Here is a 13265-nt window from a genome sequence, read left to right as displayed (position 1 = left end):
TCTCCTCTGTTGTAGCAGCAAAGGTGTGCAAAATATTCCTACTCAGACTACTAAAACTTTCATGATTAGCTGGTTTTAAAAAGTGTCAATCTGGAAAAGAAAGAGCTTCAGGCTTTTAAGAAGATTTGATAGCATAAATACCAACTATCCTGAAGTCCAGTCAGGAACATGGGGCTGTTAAGGATGGAATGGAAACAGGAATAATTCATTGATTTTTTTGCTCAATTGGCATGTTTGGATTAGAGATTAATTTGTATTGACAGCTCTTCATATTTGACAATTGATAAAATACTGAATTGTCAACAAACAGGATGTGAATGTTTTCATCAGGTTATCAAGTGCAAGAGTTTCACTCTATGGTTATCAATAAAACAGTTTCTCGTCATTGACTGGCAAGGGAATGAAGTGACTGGCTTAGAATTGGCAATGGAATAACTCTTCTATCTGTATGAAAAAACACCATCCCACTCACCATCTTTTCTCACAGATTAACTGAGAAAACAAATTTGAAGTGCACACCAACTTCATCAGAAAACATTTTCATATTTTTCACCAGATTATGCAGAGCAACAACCATAAAACCTATGACACAGGAGCAGAATTAGACCAACTGGCCCTCTGAGTCTGCTCCACAATTCTGTCTTGGCTAATTTATTTTCCTTCTCAGCCCCATTGTCCTCTTTTGCCCCATAACCTTTGATGTCCTGACTAATCAAGAACGTACCAACCTCTGCTTTAAATATGCCTAATTACTTAGCCTCCAAAAGCCATCTGTGGCAATGAATTCCATGGATTCACTGCCCTCTGGGTCTGAGACTCCCCCACAATTAAAGAAATCCTGTCCACTTCCACCCTATCTCGGCCTTTTAATATTCGGTAGGTATCAATGAGAAAACCCACCTCATTCTTCTAACCTCCCACAAGTACAGGCCCAGTGTCATCAAACGCTCCTCATACTTGAACCCTTTCATTCTCAGGATTCTCTGGACCCTCTCCAATGAGAGCACACCCTTTTTTAGACACAGGGCTCAAAACTGCTGACAATACTTTCTAACGTGGTCTGATGAATGCCTTATAAAGTCACAGTATTCCTTGGTTTTAATCTTCTTATAGTCTTCTTGAAATGAATGCTAACACTGCATTTGCCTTTCTTACTACTGATTCAACTTGCATATTAACCTTCAGGGAATCCTGCACTAGGTGGCTTAAATCCTTTTAATCTCCAATTTCTGAATTCATTCCCTGTTTAGGAAGTCATCTATATCTTTATTCTACCAAAGTGCCTGACCACACACTTCCATTCACTGCATTCCATCTGCTACATCTTTGTCCAATTCCCCCCAATCTGTCCAAGTCCATCTGCAGACTCACTGCTTCCTCAATACTACCTGCCCCACCATCCATCTTTGTAAGATCTGCAAACTTGGCCACAAAACCATTAATTTCATCATCCAAATCGTTAAATGAAATGCAGCAAACCCAATACTGACTCTTTGGAACACCACTAGTCACTAGCAGCCAACCACTGAAGGCCCCCTTTATCCCTAGTCTTTTCCTTGTCAGTTAGCCAATCTTCTGTTCACACTAGTATCGATCCTGTAATACCATGTGCTCTTACCTTACTTAGCAGCCTCATGTGTGGCACATTTTGAAAGGCCTTTTTAACATGCAAGTAAACATCATCTTTGTCAAAGGAGTCAAAAGATTTATCAGGCACGACTTCCCCAGAAGGAAACCATGCTGACTTCCAGATATTCTATCATGTGTCTCCAAGTACGCCAAAACCTCATCGATAATAATCTCCAGCCATTGGTGTTCAGCCACCATCCCTGCTAATGTTGCATTCTAATGAACTCTGGCCACTCCTCTCCTAACTCTAGCAGTTACGTTTGCTCAACTGTAATACAGTACCGATACATCGGATTTTAGCTTCTCCCTCTCAAATTACAAGATAAATTCTAGTCTATTATCATCACTACCTCCTAACCTTTGCTTTACCTTATGCACACTAATCAAATCTGGTTCAATGCATAACACCTAATCCAGAGATGCCTTTTCCCTAATGGGCTGCTTGAGAAAGCCATCACATTGCATTCTACAAATTCATTTTCTTGGGATCCAGCACCAACCTCATTTTTCCAATCTACCCTGCATATTGAAATATGCCACAGCCATCATAACATTGCCATTTTTTCATCCCTTTTCTAACTCCAATTGCAATTTGTACCCCACATTCTGGCAACTGTTCAGCGGCCTGTATACAACTCGCTCCAGAGTCTTTTTATCCTTGCAGTTTCTCATCTCTACCCACAGGGATTAAGCATCTTGATCTCATGACACTTCTAAGGATTTCATTTCATTTTGTAACCAACAAAGCTACCCGTGCCTTCTGCCCACTTGCCTGTCCTTTTGATACGATGTATATCCTTCAATGTTAAGTTCCTAATTGTGATCTTCTTTCAACCACAATTCTGTGATGCCATAACTTCACATCTGCCAATTTCTAACTGAGCTACAAGATCATCTACCTTATTTTGTATACTGTATGCATTTGAATATAACACCTTCACTCCAGCATTCATCATCCTTTTCAATGTGGTCTCCACGTTATTTCCATGTTGCTTGAAGTTAAATTCTTATCCCTTTCTAAAAGGTCTCAACCCAAAACATCAACTGTTTACTCTTTTTCGTAGGTGCTGCCTAACCTGCTGAGTTCCTTTAGCATTTTGTGTGTGTTGCTTGGATTTCCAGCATCCGCAGATTTTCTCTTGAAGCAATTGCCCTTTCTAAACTTGTCTTATTCTTTATTCTGGAGACTTCAAGTAATCTCTCCTGCACACTCTTTCCCTTTTGCTTTATCCATAAATTTCATGTTTAACTAGAAGTAATTTGTTTCTGTATAATTTAACAGGGGAATTCTGCTAGATAATATTCATGCATGACCAACTAAACATTACAGGTAACAGTCAGACAGTCATAACACAGAGACAGGCTAGGCTCTTCAATCCAATCCATCAGAGGAGATGTCAGGGATAAGTTTTTTTTTTATTCAGAGAGTGGTGAGTGTGTGGAATGGGCTGCCGGCAGCGGTGGTGGAGCCAGGTACAATAGGGTCTTTAAGAGACTCCTGGATAGGTACATGGAGCTTAGAAAAATAGAGGGCTACGGGTAACCCTGGGTAATTTCTATAGTAAGGACATGTTCGGCACAGCTTTGTGGGCTGAAGGGCCTGTATAGTGCTGTAGGCTTCCTACGTTTCTATCTATGCTGACTAAAGAATCTATCTGACCTTATCCCATTTGCCTGTGTGTTTAGTCCATACATTGTAATTGACATGCCTCTGCAGGTTCATCTGGGAACTTGTGTGAAAACTTGTCCCTCAGATCCCTATTAAATTTTGCCTCTGTCACCTTAAATCTAAGTTAACTAGTTTCTGATCCTTCTCTCCTGGAAAAAAAGACTGACCATTTACTTTATCTACACCCCTCCTGGTTTTATATATCTCTGTAAGACCAGGGAAAAAGTCCTAACCCTTCAGTCTGAGTAACAATTCCATGAATCTTTTCTGCACCCTTTCCAAATTAATAGTATCCTTCCTACAGTTGGGTGACCAGAGATGTACACAATACTCCAAGTGTGGTCTTACCAAAGTCCCCTTCAGTTGGAACAATGTCTTTAAATCTTTTATTCAATGCCAGACCTGCATGACTGTGTATCCATTTTCAATGAACTATATACATTTATTCTCATCAACACACACACAAAATGCTGGAGGAACTCAAGAAATCAGGCAGCATCTATGGAAGGAGATCAACTGTTCATATCTCTCCATAGATGTAACTGACTGCTTAGTTTCTCCAGTAGTTTGTGCATATTTCTGAAGACTTCTAGCATCTGCAGTCCCTCTTTAGTATCGTCTCTCCATTTTATAACACTGTCCAAGTTCCTCCCATTTACCACGCAAGTTTTGCTTTTCGTTTACTTACTGAATGCAATAGCTCACACTTGTTTGAGTTAAATTCCATCTGCCAATAATAGGCCCTATTCCCAGTTGATCTAGATCCAGTTTTATTCCAAAATAACGCTCTTTAATGTATACTATATACTATACCGTATCTTGGTGTCATCTGCAAATTTACTAATTATGCCAACAACATTCTCATTCAAATTGTTAACACAGATGACAAACAACAGTGGACACAGCACTAATCCCTGTGGCACACCACTGCCAATCTTCCACAGGCTTCCAATCTGTAAAACATCTCTGCACGATCACCCTCTGACTTCTTCTATCACATCAACTGAATCACAGTTAAGTTCACAAGACAAAAGTCTCTAACTAGAATGTGGGTAACTATCTCCACTTAATAGTCAATGGCAATGTCATCTTTTCCCCACCATTCATATTCTAAGGGTGACCGCTGGTCAGAAACTCAACTTGACATAAATACTGCAATTACAAGAGTAGCTCAGAAATCGAGTCACTCAGCATTCTATTCCCACTAAAGTCTGTCTACCACCTTAAAGGTATGACAAGGGCATGATTATGTACCCTGTACTTGACTAGATGTCTGCAACTTCACTGGCTCTCAAGAAGCTCAAACCATAGAGCTTAAAGAAGCAAAGTACCTACTAGCACTTTGTGAAAACATGATATACCATCATAATATATATACCAGATATATTACACAAATTCACCAAGAATTCTTTACAGCATATCTGAAATCTGTAAACACCACGCTCAGGACTAGGTCAGGAGGCATTTGGGAATGGCAGACAGAACTTAATCTGGACAAATCTGGGGAAGTGCATCTTGGGAAGTCAAATGTAAGAGGAAAGCAGAAAAGTATATTGTAAATGGCAGGACTCCTGAGGGCAATGATAATTGGGGGGGGGGATCTTGGGTCCATTGCTCCCCAAAGATGTGAAAACACAACTGGATAGGGTGTAAAGAAAACATTGTTTATTTTCACCGGTTAGGGCATTGACCAAATAAATTGCGTTGCAGCAGCTGTACAAAACTTTAGGTAGGTCACATTTGCTATATTGTGCGCAGTTCTGCTTGCTACATTACTGGAAAGAAATGAAGGATTGGAAGGGTGCAAAAGTGATTCTCCAAGGTGTTCCCTACAGTAAATTCAGATTGTTTAATGTCATTTCCAGTACACAAGTGTAAAGGAGAACGAAATATTGTTACTCTGGATATGATGCAGCACCAAAAAAACACAATAAGATAAAGAACGCCAAGAAAGAACACAATAAATATAAATAGATAAGATAGCTTACATATATAGATTGATTGTACGTCCATAAAATTATGCTAGGCATAGGAGTGCCTGAACATAAGGTGAGTCTGACAGGAAATTATAAAGTAACAATGTGCATATAGTCCTGTTCTCTTAAGCGTCCTCAGAAAGGAGAAGCATTGGTGAACTTGCTTGATTGTGTAGGATGTGTTCTGGGACCATGACAGGCTGTGCAAGATGTTCACTCTCAGGAATTTGAAACTGCTCAGTTTCCACTGTTCTGTCGCCAATCTAACGAGGGGTATGAGTTCTCCTAAAGTTAATAACCAATTCTTTCATCCTGTTGACATTGAAGAAGAAGTTATTTGCCTTGCACCAGGTCTCAAGCTATTCCACCTCCTCTCTCATTGTTGTTGATGAGCACCACCACTGTCCTGTCAAAGGCGATTTTGACACTGAGTACTCGGGTGTTTGGCTATGAAGTTGCGTGTGAGCAGAGTGTACAGTGATGGGCTCAGCACACAACTTGGGGGGGAAGGGGACAGGACCCAGTGTTGAAGATGATGGGGAAGGAAGAGTGGTTGTGCATCCTGATTGAGATCTGTTGGTTAGGACCCCAGCTGCACAGTGGTGTGTTTAGACCGAGAAGTACCGAAAAGGAGTTTGTTCACCATGGTGTGTGGGACAATGCTATTGAATGCTGTACTTGTATTCAGAAACAGCATTTTGATATAAGTGTCCTTATTTACTAGGTGTGTCCGGGCCAGGTGCTTGACAGATGCTATCTGTTGTAGAGCGGTTCAGTCAGGAAGCATATACTGAGTGCCTAATGTGACAAGAATGCAGGTTTTCATATGTCCCATTACCAGCATTTTGTGGATTGTGGCCAAGCATTTAGGGTATTTGACTAGCGATCTGAAGGTCGTGAGTTCGAGCCCGAGCCGAAGCAGCATGTTGTGTCCTTGAGCAAGGCACTTAACCACACACTGCTCCAGTCCACCCAGCTGAAAATAGGTACCGGCAAAATGCTGGGGGTTAACCCCGTGATAGACTAGCGTCCTATCTGGGGTGAGGGGGGGGGGGGGCGGGAGTCTCGTACTCTCAGTTGCTTCACGCCACGGAAGCTGGCATAAGCACCGGCCTGATGAGCCTATAAGGCTTGGGACAGACTTTAACTTTAACTATTACCAGCCATTCAAAGCACTTCATGATGATTGGTATCTGTGCCACCAGGCAGTAGCCATTTGGTTCTGAAGGTGCAAAGTTCTTTGGTTCAGGGATGATGGTGACTGATTTTAAGCATGACTAGAGAGATCAGAGAATATTAGCTGTAAGTAGAGGTTGGACACATATGGGTTATTCTGTCTGAAGATCAGGGTCTGAGGGGCAACTGATGTGAGTATATAAAATTATGTGATGCATAATTGTGATAAATAGAACATCTTTTTCAGGGTAAAAATGTTAAATATTAGAGTACATGGATTTAGGAAAGATGGAAGATTAAAGGTGGTGTGTAAGGCAAGTACTTCTTTGTATGACACAGAAATTGCTAGGTATCAGGGAGGTGGTAGAAGTAGCTACTATTGCAATGCTGAAGAGGCATTTTTAACAATCCCCTATTCAAGGCAACTAGTAGCCTTGAATTCAAAGTGTTCAAATTTTGCAGCTTTTCAATAACAAGGCAAAATAATATAATTAACAGTGGTTACAGCTCACAATTTAGGAATTGGTACCATATCTTATGATTCTGCACCAATGGAATGATTCTCAATGTTACCAGAAACTGTTAAATGTTATCACTTATGCTAAAACAGTAACTGGAGAACCAGCATGAACATACCAACACATCTACTGGTAAACACAACATCAACAGCATATTTATATGTTAAATAAAAGAAAACTTCACAAAGAAAACAAAAATTATATCAAACATAGAGAAAAGATTTTCGATCAGGAGAATAAATACAGAAACCACAGTAATACAAGGGCTAGAATCTTTAGTCCCTTCAGAATTTTGCAATATTGATCATATCCACATGTCAATCAAAGTCTCCTTCATTGCTGACTATTTGCATTAAATTGGTATCATTATTGCCTAATCAAAACAGAAAATGTTGAACCCACTATAAAAACAGAAATGCAGGAAGCATTCAGTAGTTCAGGGATCTATAGAGGGAGCCACAAAACTGATGCTTCAAGTTTAACTATCAGCTTAAATTTTTATTGCACTTATCTATCAACTCTTCTCATCTCGCCTGTGTTTCATGTTTTCACGGTACTAGGAGAATTAGTCAGTTTGTCACAAGTCAGGAGAAGTGATTTTCCCACTAATGAGAAAGTTGGGGGCTGTGTGATTAAGATTTTGCATCCTGTCCTTCAATGCCAGAGCCGGCTTTCAATGCTCCCTTGCCTTCTATCGTAACATAAGGATCTACTGTGTACAGGAGAAAATTGTGTAAGTGGTATTATAAGACTGAAACAAGCTTTAACTGGTGAAGGGAGTAGTCAAAGAAACAAAATTTTCGTTAACATGAGGAAATCTGCAGATGCTGGAAATTCAAGCAACACACACAAAAAATATGGTGAATGCAGCAGGCCAGGCAGCATCTATAGGAAGAAGTACAGTCGACGTTTCAGGCCGAGACCCTTCGTCAGGACTAAGGGATAGTAAGAGATTCGAAAGTGGGAGGCGGAGGGGGAGGGGGAGATCCGAAGTGATAGGAGAAGACAGGAAGGGTAGGGATGAAGCCAAGAGCTGGACAGTTGATTGGGAAAAGGGAGAAGGGAGAGGCTGCTTTTGAAGTACTGTATGCAGTTCAGGTTGCCCCATTACAGAAAGGATGTGGAGGCTCCGGAGAGGGTGCAGAGGATGCTGCTGGGATTACAGAGTATTAGCTATTGAGTGGGGTGACTTAGACTGACTTCGATAGTTTTCTCAAGAGTGTCGAAGACTGAGGGGATAACTAACAGAAATTTATAAAATTATGAAAGGCATAGATTTAGGGAAGATGGTCAGAGCCTCTTTCCCAGGGTAGAAATGGTGAATACTGGTGGGCATCTCCTTAAAGTCTAACGAAGTTTTGTTTTTCCAAAGAGACTAGTAGATACCTGGAACATGCTGCGTAGCAGGGGAAGTAAACATGTCAGTGGCAGTTAAGAGTTGTTCAGACAGACACATGAACATGGAGGGAGTGAGATGTATGGATTATGTGTAAACAAATGGCTCTAGTTCCATTTGGTATCATAGTCATCACAAACATTGTGGAGTAAAGGCCGGTGGTGTACTCTTCTATGTTTTATTTCAACAATACACATTAATACAGCATCTTCAAAATAAAATTCCTAAGTATTTTACAAGAACATGATGAGGAAAAAAACTCCATATAACCATAAAAGCATTCATTAGAACAACAGCCAGGTTAAAAAAGAAGTACCTTTTAAAGAGAGATTTAGAGAGGTGTTCATGCGAAAAGTATGGTCAAAAACTCAGCTGCACAATCAAGTTTCTTGATAAGGATGTAACTGGTTGAATTCTAATTTTCAGGAAGGTTGTTGAGTTGGAGGTGACTAGGTTGAAGTGAAATAAAGCCAGGGAGCAATTTGAACCCACAATCAAGATATTGCTGTCAGACATCAAGGTAGATCAGCTAGTGTAGGGTAACAAGTGAACTCAATACAAATTGTTATCAGAAATAGGGTTCAGAGAGACCTGAAAGTTTAGAGGCAGAGAGGTTGGTCAGGGACAAAGGGGAATACATTCAGCAAAAGTATGAACAGGCAAAGCAGCAGCAAAGCATGCTGTGATTTGTTTAATTCATGTTCAGACTGAATCACTAAATTGTCATAAAGCCAACTGACTTTCAACAAAATGGAAAAATTAACACAGGAAAGTGTTCTCTAAGGCCCTGATTAAGCAATCTTTTATATTTGAATAGATTGGTTTGACTTTGTATTGAATATACTACACCTAACATAAGATTGCAAGATTTTAACAATAGGTGGGGTGGCTATCCTTCAGCTGAAACAAGCTGCCAATACACACCATTATGTTCATAATAAATCAGGGCAACAAAGGTGAGTTTTGCAAAAAAACAGTGAGAATCATCATGACACAGAATGAAACCTTTTGTACCATCAGGTCTGTAGTTTTTTTTTGTCAAACAATCAAATATTTACATTCCCTCATTCTCAGAAAAATAACTTCAAAAGAGACAGTAGAGCACAATATCAGTAAAGAAAAGCAGATTGACTTGCCTAGCAGTTGGTGCATCCTGGTGTTGAGATGCCTGGGTGCAGATAAAGCCAAGACATGGCATCGCTAACCATGGTGACATCTTCTGCTGGTCCCTGAAAGGAGCCATTGAAGTAGACCTTAGTTTGGTGCTCAGTTTCAGTTTAATAGATGGTGATGCTGTTTGTTGCTTCTCATATTGAGTCTGAGTTTCCTGTCATAGCTGATTAGTTATATCCCTAGTTAGATATATTATTCCTCATATTCTGGGGCTGACACCACTGCATTGCATTGAATTTATTAATGTCCAGATAGGCTAAATTTCATGCACTCAGACCTCCTCGTTAGCTTTTTCCTATTACTTTTTACGAATTTGTACACTATTGACAAGGCCAGTGTTCATCCCATTCCCAATTTCTTCAAGAAAGTAACGATGGGTTATTTTATTGAACATACAGTATAATATATTGTTTCGGCACAGCCAAGTAGTTTGCTGAGTCACTGGATTGGGCTGTTACAAATCAACCCACATTGCTGTGGATTTAGCCAGACAATTTGGTCAAATTTACTCAGGGTAGTTATAAAGTTTACTTCCAGATAATGAACTGAATTAAACGCCACAGGTGTCATGATAAGATTGGAAATTTTGTCTTCACAAATAGACAGGGTGCCAAAAAAGTACGTAAGGCATGAACATACAAGTTGGGAACATCAACATTAGAAGTTGATGGAAAACCTAACTTAAGAGAAGTTGATAAAATTCTGAGAGGCATAGATAGGATGGATTGTCAGTGTGATTTTTACCCAGGGTAGGAAAATCAAACACTAGAGGGTAGAGGTTTGAAGTAAGGCAGGGGATGTTTAAAGGAGATTTAGGAGGCAAGCTTTTTATACACACAGTAGTAAGTGCCTGGAATGTGCTGACAGTAGAGGTGGTATAAACAAATATTAAAGCAAGGTTTCAGAGGCATTTAGACATACACATTAACAAGTGAACAGAGTGATACAGATAATTGGCAGGCAAATGGGAATAGTTACACATACAGGTTGGTACAGGCACACTGGGCTGAAGGGCCTGTTCCTATACAGTACTGCTCTATGTTCTGTAGCTGTGTAATATGAACCCAAGTCTTTGGATTATCACCTTGATAGTTTAAATACTAGTACCTATAAGCTGATCAGCTTTCAGTTGGCACATCAGCAGATTCACTGAAATGTCTTTCCTTACTTCAGGAGCACTGTTCAACTTTACCTGCATGGACACTGACATTAATTTCTTTCTTAAAAATTCTAGTTAAATTAGAGTTAATGAAAGTTCTGTAGAAATAAACCCAGAGGAACTTTCTTCTTTTTATTTACATCAGCATATTTATCAGTCTGTGTGTTGTACTAACATTGAATCTCATAATAATGCATTAATTTATCGATTGTGGGGAAACTTTAATCAAAGATATAGGGGTTGCATTCTTCTGTAAACTGTATTGTACCACAAAGCTGCGTCAACTGTGCATGTGTCAAGAAGCATGTGTTAAAAAATTGTGTTCATTTCTTCACACCTTTTTAAACTATCAGAACGATGATCCAAAGACCTGGATTATTATTTCACAGATATAGATTGCTAACTTAGTTAGCTTAGCACAACACTATGGGCTGAAGAGCCAGTCCCTTGAGAAATCTCAGGCAATCATAGGGAGAAAGTACAGACTCCTTACAGATGGAGGAGGAATTGAGCCCTTGTCCCTGGCACTGCAATAGCATTATGTTAACAACTATGCTACCGTGCCACTACATGCCCCTCTGTTTTTCATAAAAGCAACCTGACCTGCACATCTCTTTTAAACTTGCCCCCTCACCTTAAATACTATACACTTCTTCTACTAAGTGATATTTCTACTCTAAGAAAAAAGGCTCTTAGTTCCTAACTTATATGTCCCTCTCATAATTTTATAATCATCCGTCAGGTCTCTCCTTAGCCTCCAATGCTCCAGAGCAAACACAAGTTTGTCAAACCTCTCCTTATAGCTCATAAGCTGAAATCCCCACAGTATCCCGGTAAAACGCATAATTTACTGGAAGAACTCTGCAGGTCAAGAAACCTTGGTGGGAAGAAAGAAATTGTTGACATTTTGAACCAAAACCCTGCATTTGAAATGAGATGGCCAAATACAGTGTTTGGTGCTCCTGATGTGGTTTCCTCTGTATCAGTGAAGCCAAATGTAGACTAGGCAACCGTTTCACAGAACAACTATGCTCAGTGTGCAATGGCCATCCACAGCCCTCAGTTGCTGAGCATTTCAACTCTCCTCCATGTCAATGGTATGAATATAGAGTTTTCAAATTTTAAGTCACCCTTTTTTCCTTTTCCCATCTCAGCATCAGCTCCCTATTCTCCTTCTAATTCTCCCGTTCTCACATTTTTGTCCCAATTCCCACCCTACCCTGGCATCCCCTTTAACTCATGTAGGTTCACCATCCCCCCCATCTGGTCAACCTCTTTTTTTCTCCTCTAATGGCTCCCATTCTTTAGAATCCAGCAACCATGTTCCTGCCATCTTCCTCCAGCAGTTGTCTCCCATCTTCACATTCCTCTCCCCCTACCTTGTTCCATCTCTTTTTCCACCTCACCTCAGTTCATTAATTGCGTCAGGGTCCTTTTTTGCCACTCCCCTTCTTCTCCACATGCTGGCCACCTTTCTCCTCTATCCCAGTCCTAATGCAGCGTTTCGGCCTGTAACATTGATATTTTCTTTCCTCCCACCAATGCTGTGCGACGCACTGAGATCTTCCAGCAGATTGTGTATTGCTTAAGATTTCAGCATTTGCAATCTCTTGCATCATACTCCTTCTGTACCCTTTCCAAGGCCTCCAAATCCTTCCTGTAATGAGGCAATCAGAAATGCACACAACACTCCAGTGGTTTATATATAAAAAAAACCAAAAAACCTTTTCTTTTGTATTCAATGATCCTATTTATAAAAGTGAAGGGTCCACTTTACCTTTTCATTGAACAGTTTCATGAGTTCATTCCATAACCTTCCAAAGCTTTTTTCAACATATAACCTCAGGTCTCTGTGCGAAAACCCACTTCCACATTTTGTAAATAATGACAAAGATAGAGACACTGGAGTAACAACCTCATATTGAAAAGTAAACAAAAATCTTCAGTCTGTCACTCTAAAAAAAAAGCAATAGTTCAGGATTACTCCACAGTAAACTGGTTTTTTTTTTTGCAGTGAGAAGGGTGCCAATGTAATTAAATCCCTCTTTTAGATAGTTCACAAAAATGCAGCTGAAAGAGGTTGACCTGAAATTAAATTAAGCCAAGCTCAAACCAATCAATGGAAGAATAGGCGAACAATCAAATGTGCCGGTAGACCACAAAGACATCAAGGTCACTATGAAAATGAGTCTGAGGTTTTGGTATAGAGTCCAGTGTGACAATGTTGTGGGCCTCTGCTTTGTTAGTCAACACCTACTTCCAAAGTTTTGCTTTCAAAACAATACACAAAAAGGTACAAAAAGACATCAGATCTCTAAAATGAAGTTGGGGGTTAAAGATTTCCTGAATAGTATGACAGTGCAACCTTTATAAAATCGTACCTAGATAAGGAGGAAGCACTAACAACCCACATAAATGCCATTGAGAATTTTAATCTAAAGACTGCCAACTCATAGGGAAGTTGTAGTTTTGGAACAAAAAAAATCTGTTTATGGTCATCTCATGAAAGACATGATGGGTCTCGTAGCACCTTATAAACAATAAGTTTTTGTTCTGTTTTGAAGTTGTG

General features: G+C 39.9%; 1 protein-coding gene across 1 annotated transcript in view; it reads right to left on the bottom strand.

Moving 5' to 3' along the window:
- The window catches only part of rims1a (regulating synaptic membrane exocytosis 1a), a 479607-nt gene extending 467478 nt beyond the window's left edge, over positions 1 to 12129 (bottom strand). The window contains exons 1-2 of the mRNA XM_072250401.1: positions 12103 to 12129; positions 9501 to 9593 (exon numbers count right to left, since the gene is read on the bottom strand). Of these exons, the coding sequence (XP_072106502.1) occupies positions 9501 to 9580 (80 nt within the window). The 5' untranslated portion in view covers positions 9581 to 9593; positions 12103 to 12129. The remainder of the gene's footprint in view (positions 1 to 9500; positions 9594 to 12102) is intronic.
- Between the last annotated feature and the right edge of the window lie 1136 nt (positions 12130 to 13265).

The sequence above is a fragment of the Mobula birostris genome, chromosome 2 (assembly GCF_030028105.1).
Source record: "Mobula birostris isolate sMobBir1 chromosome 2, sMobBir1.hap1, whole genome shotgun sequence".
In the NCBI taxonomy this organism is placed as follows: Eukaryota; Metazoa; Chordata; class Chondrichthyes; order Myliobatiformes; family Myliobatidae; genus Mobula; species Mobula birostris.
Note: the sequence above shows the minus strand (reverse complement) of the source record. Positions and strands in the feature narration are given on the sequence as shown.